The sequence below is a fragment of the Pseudorca crassidens genome, chromosome 9 (assembly GCF_039906515.1).
Source record: "Pseudorca crassidens isolate mPseCra1 chromosome 9, mPseCra1.hap1, whole genome shotgun sequence".
NCBI classification, from domain to species: Eukaryota; Metazoa; Chordata; class Mammalia; order Artiodactyla; family Delphinidae; genus Pseudorca; species Pseudorca crassidens.
Genome location: NC_090304.1, coordinates 91,492,028 through 91,510,786, shown reverse-complemented (window position 1 = coordinate 91,510,786; position 18,759 = coordinate 91,492,028). Strand labels below are relative to the sequence as shown.

The window sequence follows — 18,759 nt, the reverse complement described above, 5'->3', positions numbered from 1 at the left end:
AGCCCCACCTGGGCTGTTGGTGATCTAGCCATATGGGGAGATGGGGGCGACCAAGCCTGCTGTCTCTGGAGGGTAGAAGTGGGAAGACCCCCAGAGACTTCATGGTGGATGTTACATAAAGGAGATGAAAGGAATAAGAATACCACCCTAAAGAAAAGTACCAGTAGGCATGTTGTTTAAGCAGAAAGAGCCCAGACTTAGAGTCAAAGGAACAGCAGAGTTCCTAAGCTTCTCAGTTTGATGTGCTGGTTCAAGTGATTCTGGATGGTATCGAACCTCTCCTTGCCTTGATTTTTCCCTTTTTAAAAAAGCAGTTTACTTTTGCCTTGCCAAGCATCTTGGGTACAATTGAGATTAGCTGTTGTACTCTTTAAATAAAGTTCCCGTGTAACTAGCGCATGCTGAGATGACTCTTCTCCACCCAGAGGCTGATGCAGAAAGTGAATGGAAATCTGGGACAGAACCAAAGATGGGCAGTGTGGCTCCTTAGGGTCCCTGGTTCCTAGGAAAGTGCAGTTTCGCCAAACCTCATGTTCCCCAAGGTGCCAGGGGAGAGGTGTGTCAAGAGCTGAGAGGCTGAGAGGCACGCCAGCTTCGTGCAGTCACGAGGAGCCCGGCACTGAGATGGGCCCATGCTTGGCTTTGTGCCATTTTGAGATTCTTAATAATTTTTAAGCAAGGGACCCTGCATTTTCACTTTGCAGGAGGCCCCAAAAAGTATGTAGCCTGTCCTGTTGTGACGACACTCCTCACTGGCTATCAACAATAGCTGAAAGTAAACAGGTAGGTACAAGGGTGGACAATTAGCTTGGGCTGTGACATAAAGCAGAAAGCTCTATGTCTATGTTTGGCTTGTAAAATCGTGAAACTAGGCAGACCCTCCAGAACTACCTTAGCCATTTTTCTGCCTTTTAGCAAGGATGTTCCAGTTCCTAAGACAGATCAAATAGTTCCTACAGTTTTGGTTTTCTTCAAGCACAAAGGAACCACCTTTTTCTTTAAGTTGATCTGGGGGCAATGTTACCTATGGACTAGACTAATTTTCTCTACAAGCCCAGTACAGCCTAAAGAAACTCTAATTTTATCCCACAGTTTTCAGAAATGTTTTGTTTTCATGATCTCCTTTGATCCTCAAAGCCTTCTGTCCCCCTACTCAAGAAACATGAATTGAGCATGAACAGAGTATCAGGCACTATCCTAAATGATAGAGTTAGAACTGGTGACCGGACAAGTCTCTACTCTTGCCCCCCAAACCCCCAACCCACGTCTTATGGGATCAGGAACCAGATTCTGATGGTTAGATATTTCACAAGTCTGCAGATCGAAGTTTGCCCCAGAATGGACCATACCCAGGGTCTATTCTTGATTTGATGACAAGATTTGGGACTTTCTGAGTTAAAGTTTAGGTGATATTCTGGTCTTAGAATCAGTACTGGAATGGGTTAAGACATTTGGGGATGTTGGGATAGGGCGTCTATATTTTGCACATGGGACAGACATGAATTTGGGGGAGTCAGAGGGTGGCAGATGGTACTGGGTTGAATAATGCCCCCCCAAATTTGTGTCCTTCCAGAAGCTCAGGATATGACCTTTTTTGGAAATGGGATCATTGCAGATGAAATTAGTTAAGGTGAGGTCATATGGAATAGGGTGGGCCCTTAACCCAATATGACTGATGTCCTTGTAAGAAGAAGAAAAAATGGATATCCTTTGTATCCATTCAAAGGATAATGCCTTTGAATGGATACAAAGGATGGAGGCAGGCATTGGAGTGATATGTCTACAAGCCAAGGAAAGCCAAAGGTTGCTAGCAACCACCAAAAGCTAAGGGAGAGGCATGGAGCAGTCTCTCCCTCAGAGTGCCCAGAAGGAACCAACCCTGCCAACACCTTGATGTCAGATTTCTGACCTCCAGAACTGTGAGAGAAGAAATTTCTATTGTTTTAAAGTGGTACTTTGTTATAGCAGCTCTAAGAAACTAATACAGGCGACTTGGCCGGTAACACACAGTGGCAGGATGCCACAGACTGGACTGGAATATTACTGCTTATCTTTAGTTGTGTGTCACCATCATATAGGATTAGGCACAGAGTTTCTGGAGTCAAGTCCAGGCTCCACCAGTCACCCTATAACCTTGGTTAAGATACTTAACTTCTCTGCACCCCAATTCAAACACCTGTAAAAATGTCGATCCTTAGAGGCTGCATGTCATAGACATGTGAGGGTTACAGTACGACCTCTTAAAACAGTGCCTGGTTTGGAGTTAGTGCTTGGTTTTGTGGTTACTGTTACCATGTCTTCCTGGGCAGATTTTGAGGCCTGTGATAGGAACCAAGAGACTTGTTTTATTCATGCTTGTGTCCTCAGTGCTCAGCACTGAGCTTGGTGCACGATAAAAACACAAAAGGTGTTCATTGAGCCGTATTAGAGTCTGTTAATAATGCTTCTTTTAGCTCCAGTAGGGTGGGAGAGTGGAGTGAACCCAAAGGGGGGCTCTCATCTTAAGGTCAGTGTTCTGAGGGCTACCTCTCTGCAGGTCATGTCAGGCAGTGACCCCTGTATGCCAGGGGACGGTATGTCACCAGCTCAGTGAGACACCACTCTCTGCAGAACTGCCCCTACCTAGAGCCCATCATTTCGAATGGACTAAAGGAGCTGGTGCCTTTAAATTCCACAGAAGGGGAAGAAAAAGCACTTTGGTTTCAGTCCGTATTCTCCATTAGACACCCTTCAGGTGTTAGCAATATTATGCCACAATTTTATTATCCATTAAAGCCAGGTAATAATAAGTACACAAAGGTATTTGCAGCCTATTGATGTTAATGAAAGAGATCAATCTAATTCAGAATGTGTATGTAGAGAGCTCCTTGGAGATGGAATAGGCCCCAAGGTTAGCCTCTAATTGCCTCCTTGATGGTAGACCTCACCAGTACTCAATTTTGCATGACCATCTTTATGACATAGTTGGAATTTTGACGCCCAGACTCACGCTTCATACAGAAGCCCATTCTCCTCCTCTCCCAAGCCCCTCCTAACATTCCCAATTCAGAAAGAATGGGAAAGTTGCGGCCATTTAAGTAAGATCCTTGCACAAGAGTGAGAGTTTCTTGGATCTAGACCATGGGTCGGGTTGGATTAGCAGAAAGTCCGTGATTCCAGGGTTACTTGAGTGACCCTGGAAGGGTTTCTAGGGGTCTAAATTCTCTCTCTCTATCTCTCTATCTATCATCTATCTATATATCTGTGTGTGTGTGTGTGTGTGTGTGTGTGTGTGTGTCTCCTCTCTTTATCTCTGTCTCTGGAGTGACCTAATAGAGCTTAGAAGGATCCTCTATCAAGTTTCTGAGCTGCATTCAAAGGATATCTCAATGAAATTAATCTACCCTACTCTAGAAAGGAAAATTACATCTGAAAGTGAGGGTAAACAAGGCGCCTTTCTTTCCCAGATGCCCCTCTGCATTTTTCTAGGAGTCCCCTGTGGGCCTCCCAATTCTGGCCACATGAAATTTAGTCAGTGAGAGGACATCTGTGGTCCAGCTCACTTTAGTTCCCACAACGGTCTGCCCTTTTCCATCCAACGTGAGTTCTCAAATTTTATTTCTACCGCCTCTCACTTCTACCCTCATTCTTTTTTTTTTTTTTTTTTTTGCGGTACGCGGGCCTCTCACTGTTGTGGCCTCTCCCGCTGCGGAGCAACAGGCTCTGGACGCGCAGGCTCAGCGGCCATGGCTCACAGGCGCAGCCGCTCCGCGGCATGTGGGATCTTCCCGGACCGGGGCACGAACCCGCATCCCCTGCATCGGCAGGCGGACTCTCAACCACTGCGCCACCAGGGAAGCCCTACCCTCATTCTCTAACAAACAAAAAAGAAACAAAACACTACCATATAGAAATCAAATGTTCACCCTGCTCTTTCTGGGAACCAGCACCTCTGGCAATGTGTTGGAGGAAACCTCCCCTCCTATGGCTGCTGGATCGGGTGCCAGGCTGCACACAGACATCCTCGTAGGCAGAGGTGCCTGTGCTCTGGGCCCCCTGTGGAATGCAGCCTGACTCCAAAGTGTCACTGGTGCCCTCTGATCAACAATACATGTCCTAGAGCTGCAGACAGGATTGCACATTAGCCAGAACTAATGGGGCACCCGGAGCATTTGGTTCAGTATCAATGGCAGCATGTACATCAGGCCCAGGTTGATGACGTACTTAGAATAGATCTTTGTTCCTCCTGCCTGCCCCACCTGTTCCCTACCCGCTGCTGGGTAGCCTGGACTTGGACATAGGAGGTGATTAGATTAAGAGGGAGTTGGCCCTTTGCTGTCAGGACCCTGGCAGGCCCATTGTTGGCATGGAACTGGGCTCTGAATTTCACATTATTGGCTAAAGGTCGTTGAAGGACACCAGGGTGACTTGATTGCTAAATTCAGAGTAGGATGTCTGGCACCGAGTAGGAGAACATGGGCCGACACGGTGCACATAGGGGGAATAGGGAGTCAGGGAGGCTGAACGAGGTCAAGGGGGACAAAGAACTGAACTGGAGAGTCATTCAATCTACTTTGTCTTCCAAAGTTGCAGGAATGCCCCTGAGTCTGACTCCCTGCCTTACCAAACACGATCTGTGGCTCTTCCAAGGATTCTTTCCCTACTCTGTTCCAGAGGGCCAGGGTGGAAGGCAGCCTGCTAGATAACCAACCTTAACCCCCAGGGCAAAGGTCCCCAGGGAGAAGTTCCAAGAGCATGAAATCTCGCACCGATGTCCCCTCCAGCCCCACTCAATGTAAACACTGAATGGAAAAGAAGGGTGGCAGTGAAGACAACAAACGAATGGGACCTTGGTCCCCGAGATCCAGGGAGGAGATCGTCTCCTCCCTTTAACAATCTTTTACACCTCTGTTCATCATATTTAACATGGAGCTAGGACATAGAAAACCTCTTGCCAGGACTTCCCTGGTGGCGCAGTGGTTAAGAATCCGCCTGCCAATGCAGGGGACACGGGTTTGAGCCCTGGTCCGGGAAGATCCCACATGCTGCGGAGCAACTAAGCCCGTGCACGAGCCACAGCTACTGAGCCAACGTGCCACAACTACTGAAGCCCGCACACCTAGAGCCCGTGCTCCACAACAAGAGAAGCCACCTCAACGAGAAGTCCACGTGCAGCAGCAAAGAGTAGCCCTCACTCGATGCAACTATAGAAGAGCCTGCGCACAGCAACGAAGACCCAACACAGCCAAAAATAAACAAACAAATAAATAAATAAAGTAAAAAAAGAAAACCTCTTGCCACTGTTGAGAAGACAATTAATATCTAGGGTAAATGGTGACATGTAACTACAAATAATGGCTGCTCTATGGAGAGAGTGCGTTTGTGTGCGCGGGAACACACACTCCTGTTTACCTGCCCCGTCTCCCATCTTTGTTTGTCTCCTCCGTGCAGTGTAGGTAATGGTGTGTGCAGCGTTCTCCAGAGTGCTTGATAGGTGACTGTGTTCCACCTTGCATGTGCTATTCCCTCACATTTCCCTTTAATGATCTCCATTATTCGGGCTGCATTAATAATGTTTGTGGGCTGATATCTTTAAAATTAATGAGGTGTTTACTCTTAGCCAAGAAACTCATTGAAATTAAAAAAGCTTTCTTTTTCCCCTCCCTTTCTCTTGGTAAAAAAGTGGATAAACAAGCCACGATGCAAGCTTTGATAAAAACCAAGCAGAATAGGCAAGAACCCAAGCCCTACCGCAAAGAAGGTATGACTCGGGAGTAGCTGGTGCCTGGAGTTATACATTAGTCATGTTCAAATCACAGCTGTGTCTAAGAGGCCTTGATTTAACAAGAGCTTTGCTAGAAAGCTGCATACCACACCTTTTAACCAATGGAGGACTTCTGTGCCCTCAATAATCGCTTATTTCATCCCCACCGCTCCCCTTAGCATATGATTATCCATTGTAACCGTAGCACCTTAGTCTAGTCTGACTTTTCCTTCTTATTCAAAAGGTTTGTTTCCAGGAGACTTCATCTGTGTGAATTCATCTGTGCAATCCTGACCTGTCTGTAGTCTCTACTTTTCAATCAGATTACCTGGCATGAAAGACCCTCCCACTGCCCCCAGCTCCCACCACCAGCTGACTTTGTGCAGAAAAGCAGGGCTGAATATTAATGACAAGTCTGCCGGCTGCAGAAACTTGCTGCAAAGTATCAGGCTTCACTGTCCTGCTCCCAACTGCCTCCCAGGTGTCTGCTGGACAAATTTCCCCAGGAACAGTGCAGCCAAGGGCATTCCCGGTGACACGTCTGAGAAGTTCGGGTTCTTATCACGTCGCTCTAGAGTAGTTGTTCTCTCTGACCTGGAAACCACCAGTGGTCTCTGCGGATCCTGCAGGTGACTTGTTAGCTAATCCCTCAAGATACTCAAGTTAATAACATGATAATTTTATGCACTTGAGTCTGGGATTAATTAATAATTTACTCAATTGCAAACAGGACATTAATGTTGAAGAGACACTCTTCTCCCAATTTTTTGTTGCTGTTGTTGTGGGGTTGTTTTTCTCTCTCTCTCAGTAGCAATTAAAAGTGAGGATGTTACATGTATTGAAAGCCTTGAAGATTCCTGCTGTAGGGGCTGGTTCAGGTCTCTGTCTGAAAACCATTCTCTTTATATTCACATATGGAATAGCTACAGCAGGAGTCCAGGATCTACGGCTGAATCTCTCGTCTCTGAAATGCCAAAATGCAAGTGGTTGTTGGAACCATTGGAATCTCCTGTACTTAGGTGGTAATGAATGAGAAGACGCAGGAGAGAGACTCCTCAGCCCAATAGAGAAGGTGAAAGACTGCAAAGAAGTGGGCAACAGGGACAGGAATGGGGAGGACTTACATGAAACTGAATCTGTGCAAAATCTCCAGCGCTGCTCTGCAGGATGTTGTATGTTGAGGACACAGAAAGAAGTTCCCACTCACCGTCATTCAAAAATTCTTTTTGGTCATGTGTAATGTCTTCTCTGCTTCTCAGGAAGGCCAGGTCTACATCTTCCACTGAAAACAACAGAAACACTTGACTTCCCATGGAGAGAGGCACCAATATTAACCCACTTTTCCAACTCGCAATTCAAATCCTTCCTTTTTACTCCTGTCCCCACATGGACAGTCTTATGGAGATGGGGTTCAATATACTATTTTGAATTAGGGGTAGGGATGGGGGATAAAAACTTTCAGGTCATGAAAAAAAGCAGCTATGAACTGAGGGTTTGTACTCCATTGTCTATAGAATGAGACTTCTATAACGTTCTCAATGGCAGTAGAGGCCTAATATTGTATTTTCAAACCAACAGCAGCAAAGGGCAATATCTCTGGGCACAATACTGTACTTAGTCTGAATTACAGCAGGAGCCAAATAACTACAAGAAGAGATTTAGATTTATAAAAAGTCAATTATGTGCAAGAATAAAATAGACCTGAGGGACAGCAGAATGTAATAATTTCACCTATGTGTGCCAACCCAGCACAAGTGTGTTTGCCCACTAGCAGGCTACACCTCTCATGGCTTACCTGTGTGCAGAATGCTATTGAAGGTTAGGCTGCAATTCTGAATATCGAATGGAAAAGCGTATGTCTCTAAACTGCATGCAGAGACCAGTTGGATGGACTTAGAGTGCTTAATGGTCCCAGATGAGTTCACGTAAACATAGGGAAGATCAGGTGATCTTTCAATGTCCACACTATATGAAACACAAAAGATCTTTGTTACAGAAAGGGCTTTAGTCATTCCAATACATAAGCAGAACTGATTATGAGATGATAGTGACCGTAACACCCAAGACTAGCCTAGAAGTGCAAAGACAGAATCGCACTTTACATGAGATAGCCACCCTGGCAAAGGTGGGTTCAGCAATGACAGCCTTGTAAGTCAGCTCACTGGAGATCAGCTCGGTGCTTTGTGACTGCCTGGAGGGGTGGGATAGGGAGGGTGGGAGGGAGGGAGACGCAAGAGGGAAGAGATATGGGAACATATGTATATGTATAGCTGATTCACTTTGTTATAAAGCAGAAACTAACAACCATTATAAAGCAATTATACTCCAATAAAGATGTAAAAAAAAAAAAAAAAAAACCACAGGCATAGGACTTCCCTGGTGGTGCAGTGGTTAAGAATCCGCCTGCCAACGCAGGGCACATGGGTTCGAGCCCTGGTCTGGGAAGATCCCACATGCCGCGGAGCAACTAAGCCCATGCACCACAACTACTGAGCCTGCGTGCCACAACTACGGAAGCCCGCATGCCTAGAGGCCGTGCTCTGCAACAAGAGAAGCCACTGCAATGAGAGAAGCTCACGCACCGCAACGAAGAGTAGCCCCCGCTCCCCTCAACTAGAGAAAGCCCACGTGCAACAACAAAGACCCAATGCAGCCAAAAATAAAATATATAAATAAATAAGTAAATGTATAAAACAAACACACACACACACACAGACATAATCCATGAGTAACATCAAGCATTAGCAATCAAATCTGTATCTTAAATGATGTCAACCCATGGTACTTCTAACCTGAATATTCCCAACAGTATGCTCTTCTTCAAGTTGAGAAACAAAAATTAGTAACAATGACTTAAAGGAAGCAGCAACCAGCCTGAATATTCTAAGCAGTCTAAACCCCACAGAAACACACCCCAGCACACTTACAACTCATTTATGGTGATATCAGGAGCCCAGATGGCACTTAGGGGTAGGGAGATCTCACTAATCTCATCAAACATGCTGGAGTTCCAGGATAAAAACTCATCATCCCAAACCTGTATCCAAAAAGGAAACATCACAAAGGGGCAATACCAATCTCATCAAAGAACTGAAGAGGGATTCGGATGAATAACTCAATTGATCAGCCCATTGGTTCTATCTGTCAGGGAAGAGGACTTTCCATTCAGCTCCTAAAAAGGGTTGCCCCAACCAGAAACCACGGCCATGTATCTTACTCAGATTCTAATAAATCAAGTCTGCTGCAGACATAAAGAACTAGAAACACAAGATAGTATCTATTTCTTCGAATAATTACATCTTGCAACAGATTGAGTTCAGGAGTCCAGCATGCACGGAAGAAAACATAATCATTTACCTCACGGTACCATACACTTGTCTTTAATTTTTGATTCTGTGCATCCTGCAAAGCAAAAAGAACATCCACACCAAATCTTAGAGTGTCAGAAAATCAAAGCCCAATTCAACAGTATGACTATTCAGAGGAAGAAAATCAAATCCAACAAAATAATGCTGATTTTAGAAACATTACCTTGACTCTTCAATACCTGAGTATTCTCAGTTCTTATTTATTACATACACCTGTCGCTATGAGCTTTACTATATTATCTATGATAAAATGACACACTAACTGCACTTGACATCTTAAATGATTTGTGAATCTCTTTCCTACTCTAATTGTTACCCTGCCATTAATCAGACTAAAAGATGATATGTAGTCGTAGCCAATTTTGGACTAAAAAGATGAGACCACCCTTTTATTTGTAATCAAGATGTTATTCATAATCTTTCAATGAATGTTATCTCAACTGCCATTGGCAGCCATTCCTGTTGTTACTTTATGCTTGGATTTCTCTGCTTATAAAACAGACTGAATGAGCTTAATCCAAGTGAGGTATATTTTTGGTGATATAAATAGATGTGGCTTCCCACGTCAGTGATTTAAAAAAAAGATCTCCCCAAACAAAAAAATCCACTTTACTAATTTTTTTTCATATTGAATCTAGTAAAAACATGCTAAAATGATTATATTCTTAGGGATTAAAAGAAAAGGAACATCTCATACCATATACAAGCATTAACTCAAAATGGATCATAAACCAAAATGTAAGAGCTAAAACTATAAAACTCTTAGAACAAAACATAGGAGTAAACTTCATGACTTTGAATTAGGCAATAATTTCTTAGATATAACACCACAAACACAAGCAGCAAAAGAAAAAGTAAATGGGACTTCATCAAAATTTAAAACTTTTGTGTTTGAAAGGACATCATCAGGAAGTCAAGTGACAAACCACAGTATGGGTGAAAATATTTGCAAATCATATACCTAGTAAGGGGCTTGTATCCAGAATATATAAAGAACTCTTACAACTCAACAATAAAAAGATAAATAAACCAATTTAAAAATGAGCATCAAAGGACACAGTCAAGGCTTCCCTGGTGGCACAGTGATTGAGAGTCCGCCTGCCGATGCAGGGGACGCAGGTTCGTGCCCCGGTCCGGGAAGATCCCACATGCCGCAGAGCGGCTGGGCCCGTGAGCCATGGTCGCTGAGCCTGCGCGTCCGGAGCCTGTGCTCCGCAATGGGAGAGGCCACAACAGTGAGAGGCCCGTGTACCGCAAAAAAAAAAAAAAAGGACACAGTCAACAGAGTGAGAAGGCAACTCATAGAATGGAAGAAAACATTTGTGGATCCTACATCTGATAAAGGGTTATTATCCTGAATATTAAAGAACTTCTACAACTCAAAACAAAACCAATATCCTTATTTAAGAGTGGGCAAAAGACTTGAATACACCTTTGTCCAAAGTAGATATACAAATGGCCAATAAATACATGAAAATATGCTCAACATCACAACTATGGACCAAACTGTGTTCTTCCAAAATTCATATATGACTGTATTTGGAGGTAGGACTTTTAGGAGATAATTAAGGTTAAATGAGGTCAAAAGGGTGGGGCTCTCATCCAATAGGATTGGTGACCTTAGAAAGAGAGGAAGAGAGAATGATCTTTCTTTCTCCTCCCTGTGAGGACACAGTGAGAAGGCAGCCATCTGCAAGCCAGGAGGAGAGCTCTTACTAGGAACCAAATTGGCTGGAACTTTGATCTTGAACTGCCCAGCCTCCAGAACTGTGAGAAATAAATTTCTGTTGTTTAAGCCACCCAGCCTATGGTATTTGTTACGGCAGTTGGAGCTGGCTGATATAATCTCTAATCATTAGGGAAATATAAACCAAAACCACAATGAAATACCATTTCACTCTCATTAGGATGGCTACTATTTTTTTTTTAAAGCAGAAAATAAGTGTTGGTGAGGATAATTGGAATTCTTGTGCACTATTGTTGGGAATGTAAAATGGTGCAGCTGCTATGGAAAACAGTATGGCAGTTCCTAAAAACTTAAAAATAGAATTACTACATGGTCCAACAATTCCTCTCCTCGGCATTTACCCAAAAGAATTGAAAGCAGGGACTTGGACAGATATTTGTACATCTATGTTCATTATTCACAATAGCCAAGGGGTGGAAGCAACCCAAGTGCCCCTCAGTGGATGAATGGATGAACAAAATGTAGTATATATATGCAATGTAATATTATTCAGTCTTTAAAAGGAAGGAAATTCTGACACATGCTACAACATGGATGAACCTTGAAGACACTATGCAAAGTCACAAATAAGCCAGTCACAAAAGGACAAATAGGGCTTCCCTGGTGGCGCAGTGGTTGGAGGTCTGCCTGCCGATGCAGGGGACACGGGTTCATGCCCTGGTCTGGGAAGATCCCACATGCTGCGGAGCGGCTGTGCCCGTGAGCCATGGCTGCTGAGCCTGCGCGTCCGGAGCCTGTGCTCCGCAACGGGAGAGGCCACAACAGTGAGAGGCCCACGTACCGCAAAAAAAAAAAAAAAAAAAAAAAAGAAAAAAAAAGGCAAATATTTTATGATATTTGTCTATATATAGACAAATATATAGACAAATATCATATTAGGCTATATATAGTCTAAGTACCTAGACTAGTCAAATTCATAGAGACAGAAAGTAGAATGATGGTTGCCAGGGGCTGGGGAATGGGAAATGGGGAAATGGTGTTTAATGGGTGCAGGGTTTCAGTTTTGGAAGATGAAGAGTTCTGGAGATGGACAGTGGTGATGTTTGTACAACAATGAGCATGTACTTAATGCCATTGAACTGTACACTTAAAAAAGGTTAAGATGGGCTTCCCTGGTGGCGCAGTGGTTGGGGGTCCGCCTGCCGATGCAGGGGACACAGGTTTGTGCCCCGGTCCGGGAGGATCCCACATGCCGCGGAGCGGCTGGGCCCGTGGGCCATGGCCGCTGAGCCTGCGCGTCCGGAGCCTGTGCTCCGCAGCGGGAGAGGCCACAACAGTGAGAGGCCCGTGTACCGCAAAAAAAAAAAAAAAAAAAGGTTAAGATGGAAATTTTATATTACGTGTAGTTTACTACAAGCAAAATTAATAATTTTAAAATAAGCAAAGGACTTGAACAGATATTTCTCCAAGGGAGATATATAAATGTGGCCAATTAACACTTGAAAAGATGCTCGACATCATTAGTTATTAGGGAAATGCAAATCAAAACCACAATGAGATACCACTTCACCCCACTAGGACGGATAAAATTAAAAAGACAAAAAATAAGTGTTGGGAAAATGTAGAAAAATTAGAGCCCCCCTACATTGCTAGTGGGATTATAAAATGGTGCAGCCACTGTGTAAAACAGTATGGTAGTTCCTCAGAATGTTAAACATAGAGTTACCATAGGACCTAGCAACTGCACTCCGAAGTGAATAACCAAGACTCTTGAAAACAGAAGTACACACACACACACAGTGTGTACAGGAAAAAAAGCAAACTTGTACAGGACTGTTCATAGAAGCCAAAAAGTAGAAATAACCCAATATCCATCAACTGATGAATGGATAAACAAAATGTGGTACATATCCATTCAATAGAATATTTTTCAGCACTAAAAACTAGCACGTTCATACATGCTACAACATGGATGAAACTTGAAGACATTATGCTAAATGAAAGAATTCAATCACAAGAGGCCATTTATTGTATGATACCATTTATATGAAATGTCTGGAATAGGCAAATCTATAGAGATAAAAAGTAGATTAGTGGGACTTCCCTGGCAGTCCAGTGGTTAAGACTTCACCTTCCAATGCAGGGAGTGAAGGTCTGATCCCTGGTTGGGGAGCTAGATCCCACATGCCTTGCAGCCAAAAATAAAAAAAACCCAAAACATAGAACAGAAGCAATATTGTGACAAATTCAATGAAGACTTTTTAAAAACTGGTCCACATCAAAAGAAAATTTTTTAAAAAAGTAGATTAGTGTTTGCCTAGGGCCGGTGAGGGTGGGGTGCAGGATGCAGCTGCTAATGGTATGAAATCTTTGGAAGTGATGAAATGCTTTGAAATTAGATAGTGGTGATGGTTGCACAGCTCTGTGAATATACTGCAACCACTGAATTATATAGTTTAAATGGATGACTTTTGTGGTTATGTTATATCTCAATAGAACTACCATTTAAAAAATGTATTAATAAAGAAAAAGAAAATCATTATTTTTTGGCCACACCATGCAGCATGAGGGATTTTATTTCCCTGACTGGGGATTGAACCCGTGCCCCCAGTAGTGGAAGCGTGGAGGCTTAACCATCAGACCACCAGGGAAGTCCCAGGAAACCATTTTTGAAGATGTTTCAGGGAATGTATAGGTAAGAAGGCTGGTACAAACTACTGATGAAACCATTCCTTTCCAACTGTATCCTTCAAAGAGAATAAGAGGCATGGAAAATCCAAGATAAAAACATGTGAAATAAAATGTGTAAAACACTTCCTTACTGATTTTGGTTCAAAGCTGAGGAGTCATTTAAATAACATTTGTATTTCTGTAATATTAAGTGTAATACCAATTTCAGTAAAATAATAGAGTTGGGCAGTTATGGCATGAAAGCAAACAACAGCTCCATTTTCCTCCCCAGAACAAAGTATATTAAATTAATTATCCAGTCAGTTATCCAATCACATCAAAAATATATAATCTTGGGGCTTCCCTGGTGGCGCAGTGGTTGAGAGTCCGCCTGCCGATGCAGGGGACACAGGTTCGTGCCCCGGTCCGGGAAGATCCCACATGCCGCGGAGCAGCTGGGCCCGTGAGCCATGGCCGCTGAGCCTGCGCGTCCGGAGCCTGTGCTCCTTAACGGGAGAAGCCACAACAGTGAGAGGCCCACGTATCGAAAAAAAAAAAATATATATATATATATATAATCTTTGTGCATAGGGTCAAGACTACCACTCTCTTCAATCCAGGCTGGGTGGCGGGTAGGGAGGAGCCATTGACATTTACTTCTTGCGGGGGGTGCACCTGGAATTGTGTAGTGCTCAGACTATACGGGTGTACACAGGATGGCATCATTTGAAAGAGAAACAATAAACTTTTTAAAGTTCCCCTTTTTTGCAATCAAAAAAGTAAGTTGCTATTGAATAAACATTTCTAGATACCTTGAGAAAAAAGGGATTGTGCACAGATACAGAGGGACTCTACTTCAGTGGTTCAGCAAAGGTTAGTCGGAGTGAACTTGCTCTGCAGATTTTTATGAACTTCAAATAGATACATGAGAAAGGCAGGTTTTAAAATGGTATACAGTTGTCCCTCAGTATCCATGCGGCATTGGCTCCAGAAACCCCTCAGATACCAAAATCTATAGATGCTCAAGACCCTTATGTATAAAATGGAGAAGTATTTGCATATTACCTACACACATCCTCCAGTATACTTTAAATCATCTCTAGATTACTCATAATACCCAATACAATGAAATGCTACGTAAATAGTTGCTGATGCATGGCAAATTCAAGTTTTGCTTTTTGGAACTTTCTGGAATTTTTAAAAATAAATTTATTTATTTTATTTATTTATTTTTGGCTGCCTTGGGTCTTTGTTGCTGTGTGCGGGCTTTCTCTAGTTGCAGAGAGCAGGGGTTACTCTTTGTTGTGGTGTGCAGGCTTCTCATTGCAGTGGCTTCTCTTGTTGTGGACCGTGGGCTCTAGGCACGTGGGCTTCAGTAACTGTGGCACATGGGCTCAGTAGTTGTGGCACACGGGCTTAGTTGCTCCACAGCATGTGGGATCTTCCAGGACCAGGGATCGAACCCTTGTCCCCTGCATTGGCAGGCGGATTCTTAACCACTGCGCCACCAGGGAAGTCTCTGGAATTTTTTTTTAATATATTTTGGAGGCACAGTTGGTTCAATCTGCAAATACAAAACGGATATGGAGGACTGACTGTACAAAATGTAAACACTGAATTCACAAGTATTTCCCTAAGAAACAGCTTGGAGGAGGTACAGAGAGGACTCCCAGCCAAGATAGGCTCTGAGGGGCTCAGGGCAGTTAAAAAAAGACCTCTACTGAGAGCCCAAGATTGGGTGACACCACTTTCTTCCAAGTTTTACTGGCTGAGAGAGCCTGAAATAGATCATATCTCACCCACTAACACACAAAAGGCACAGTTCTAGGCTTAGCTGCAATCAAAGAGGGTCCCCCCTTAACAATGGAAAAAGTCCAAAACGTTGTTTCTATTACTGAGAAATATAGCTTTTAGCTACTCTTTCATTACAAATATACTTTTACATCTATGAAATATCCCAACCAGTTTCTTTATCACTGTCATGACAAGTTGTGAATATAACTCGTTGACTCAGTCATGTGGCTGGGGAGGAAGGTCTCTACGTATTAATGTTTCATTTTCACTGTCATTTTATCTAGTTGGTTCTTATTAACTGCCATGTTGACGCCTTCGCTTGTTTTTCTCTTCCTGCCAAGCCCTTTGTCATGTTACACGTGACAATAGTGTTAAGAATTTTTTTCCTAATATCTTATGGGGGTGTCTGGGAAGATTTGTCATTCAGCCCTAAAGAACACAATGTCAAAAAGAAGTTTGAGGCTAAAACTGAAGTCTTTTTTTTGTCAAGGGAAACAAGTTTCTCAATGCCAGCTGGTGAACATAATTGGTTCTCTGGTGGCATTATTCACAGCTTTTCCCTCTGTGCATCTCTTTCTTTTATTTTTTTCTTTAGATGCCTTCCATCTTGTTTGTTAAAAGCAAAGGATATTTCAGAGAATTGGAATTCATTAGCCTTCCTAACAGAGGGAGTCTATTTAGATCTAAATTGGTGGTTAGCAAATATACAGATAATTCCTGCACATTCTTATTTATCTTTCCCAGTTCCAAAGACTATAGAAACAGATGCCTTAACGTCTGGCTGGGAGTCTCTAGTCAATGGACTGGAATACAAAGGAATCTTGGATTCAGAATTGACAAAACTCAATAGAAACAAATGGGAACTCTTCCCTGTTAGTAGATTATCTCTATAATCAGATTTCCCTAAGGTACACATAATACCCAGAAATTCTAAGACAAGACTGTAGTCTTTCATGTAAACAAAACAGGAGGCAAAACATAACGGAAGGGGGGTGCACTGATGAAAGCTGGGCTGAAAGCTCTTCACTCCAAACAAAAGTTGCCAGCAGTTCGGCTGCTGGTAGATGCATCCAACAAGTTATCTATTCACATTGGGAGTGTCCTTGTCTGAGCAGAATTTGTGAGTGATTTTTATCAAGTCCTTCAAACCAGCCCTGCCTCTGGAATGAACTTTAGGAGCAGCCCACCTGAATGTAATAGAGACATTTGCAAATTATTTTAGACTAAGTCATTCATAAAGACAACCCTAGAATTGTACTCACATATCTTAATTAATTGGTTAGACATATATCTACCCAGTAGCTTTGAAGTAAGATATACTATGCTGCATATTGTGGGAAACAGGACCATGAGTTAGAAAATCCTTCCCTCAAGTAGCTATTAGTGTATGTGACATTTTAACAGTTAACTATGGGCATTAAGAAATACACATACTTCGTTGGATTCAAAAGAGGGCAACATTGCTGTCAGTTTGGAGAATTGAGGAAAATTTCTCTTAGGAGCTGAGATTTGAGGACTATAATATTTGATAGATGGCAAATGAAGAGGAAAACACATTCATTGGAGGAAATAGCAGAATTAACAGCATATAGGCAGGAAACAAGAAGTTCAGGTTCATTGTAGCATTGAGTACATGTAGAAGATAAAGTTAAGACAGTAGATAGGGATAAAACTAGAGGGATGGAATATAAGATTTTTCCATATTTCTGAAGGCAAGTTTTCCATATCCAATAAAATATGCCTAACATATTCTTGTAAAAAATTAGTATATTTCACAACAGTGGAGAAAAGCATATCTTTGAAAAAATAATGGCGTTCTCCTTACCCACCATAAGGGATATAATTTTATTTTCTTTTATTGGGGTAGGAAGAAAGAGTTAGATTAAAACTTTCAATTTGATTCAGCTGTTCCAAGGGAATTAGTAAAATAAAGACTTTACTCCTTTTCTTTATCTCCAAATAAGCCTCTAAATGAAAGCCTGAGCAATTCTACTTCACCTTCACCAATATGAAGTCAGAAAGTAGAAGGATGAGGAGAGACCTAGAAACCTGTCTTCAGCTCTTAACTCAAGGCTGATTCTATCTCTTCCCTGGAGTTTCATATAACATGGTTCATATCGTGTCTTTATTCAAATCATGTTTTTCCCATTGGACAATGTCCGATAAACAATATAGACATAATAACCCACTGACAACTAAATAGCAAGGACTAATATCTCTTAAGTAAGTGAAGATGCAGCCCCAGAAAATTGTCTCCCAAATTCTAGTTCAACATCCAAATAGAAAAGAGATTTAAAGGAGTTTTCTGTTGGGGCTTTGTGTAAGACTAGGTCTTTTGGATAGTAAGGGTGGGCATTTTCTGGCATTTAATTAAACAGTATTTTCTAGGATCTTAGATAGAGTACTTTTACTAGTGTAAGTGGTAAAATAAAGCTGAGAAAAGTGAAATTGTGTGCTAAAAGGAGGATTTTTTGTGTTGCATTTAAATGTACCTACTTATGGCCGCATAGCACAGGGAGATCAGCTCCGTGCTTTGTGTCCACCTAGAGGGGTACAATAGGGAGGGTGGGAGGGAGAAGCAAGAGGGAGGAGATATGGGGATGTATGTATATGTATAGCTGATTCACTTTGTTATACAGCAGAAACTAACACACCATTGTAAAGCAATTATACTCCAATAAAGATGTTAAAAATAAATAAATAAATGTACCTGCTTACGAAGAAATAATGAGTAGGGGTTTATCTAAGCTCGAGGAAAATTATGCTAAAATAACTTCATTAGATAAAAAATAATTTAAACCATGTTATAACAGAAAATTTATACTTTCAGTTTTGAAGTATTTTTCATCAATTTCAATACCTGAGTCTCAGTCAAAAAATCAGAGTCTATGATTCATAGTGCAGCACTAAGATATTAACATAGAGAAACACGTCCATTAAAATAAAGAGAAATTATTGAATTATTTTTTAAAAGTACATTAAAATAATAATACTATATTGTAGGGCATATTATATATGTAAATGTAAGGGGAACAGGTAAATAGAATTTTACTGTTGTGAGATTTGTACATTTTATATGAAGTGTAATAACATTAATTCTAAGTACATTGTATTAAGTTAATGATGGATATGGAAATCCCTAAAATAACATCTAAAAATAATACACAGAGGGATTGCAAAAAAGCTAATTTGATTTCAGAGGAACTAAAATCAAATATTAAAGAATATTTAATTTATCCAAAATAAGGCAGGATAAGAGGATCAGAAAACAGAAAACAGATGCGACAGCTAGAAAACAAATAGCAAGATGGTATTGGTAAATGGACAAAACACTTCCATTAAAATGCATAGGTTGACAGGTTAAAATAGCAATACCCTGGAACACTACTCAGCAACAAAAAAGAGTGAATTATTGATACACACAACAACTTGGATGAACCTGAAGGGAATTACACTGAATGAAAGAAGCCAACCTCAAAGGTAAGATACTACATGAT

At 41.9% G+C, this 18,759-nt stretch overlaps 1 protein-coding gene across 1 annotated transcript in view; it reads right to left on the bottom strand.

Moving 5' to 3' along the window:
- Positions 1-18,759, bottom strand: part of HTR3B (5-hydroxytryptamine receptor 3B) — a 38,197-nt gene that overhangs the window by 4,179 nt on the left and 15,259 nt on the right. The window contains exons 4-7 of the mRNA XM_067751700.1: positions 9,101-9,145; positions 8,671-8,780; positions 7,539-7,708; positions 6,868-7,025 (exon numbers count right to left, since the gene is read on the bottom strand). Of these exons, the coding sequence (XP_067607801.1) occupies positions 6,868-7,025; positions 7,539-7,708; positions 8,671-8,780; positions 9,101-9,145 (483 nt within the window). The remainder of the gene's footprint in view (positions 1-6,867; positions 7,026-7,538; positions 7,709-8,670; positions 8,781-9,100; positions 9,146-18,759) is intronic.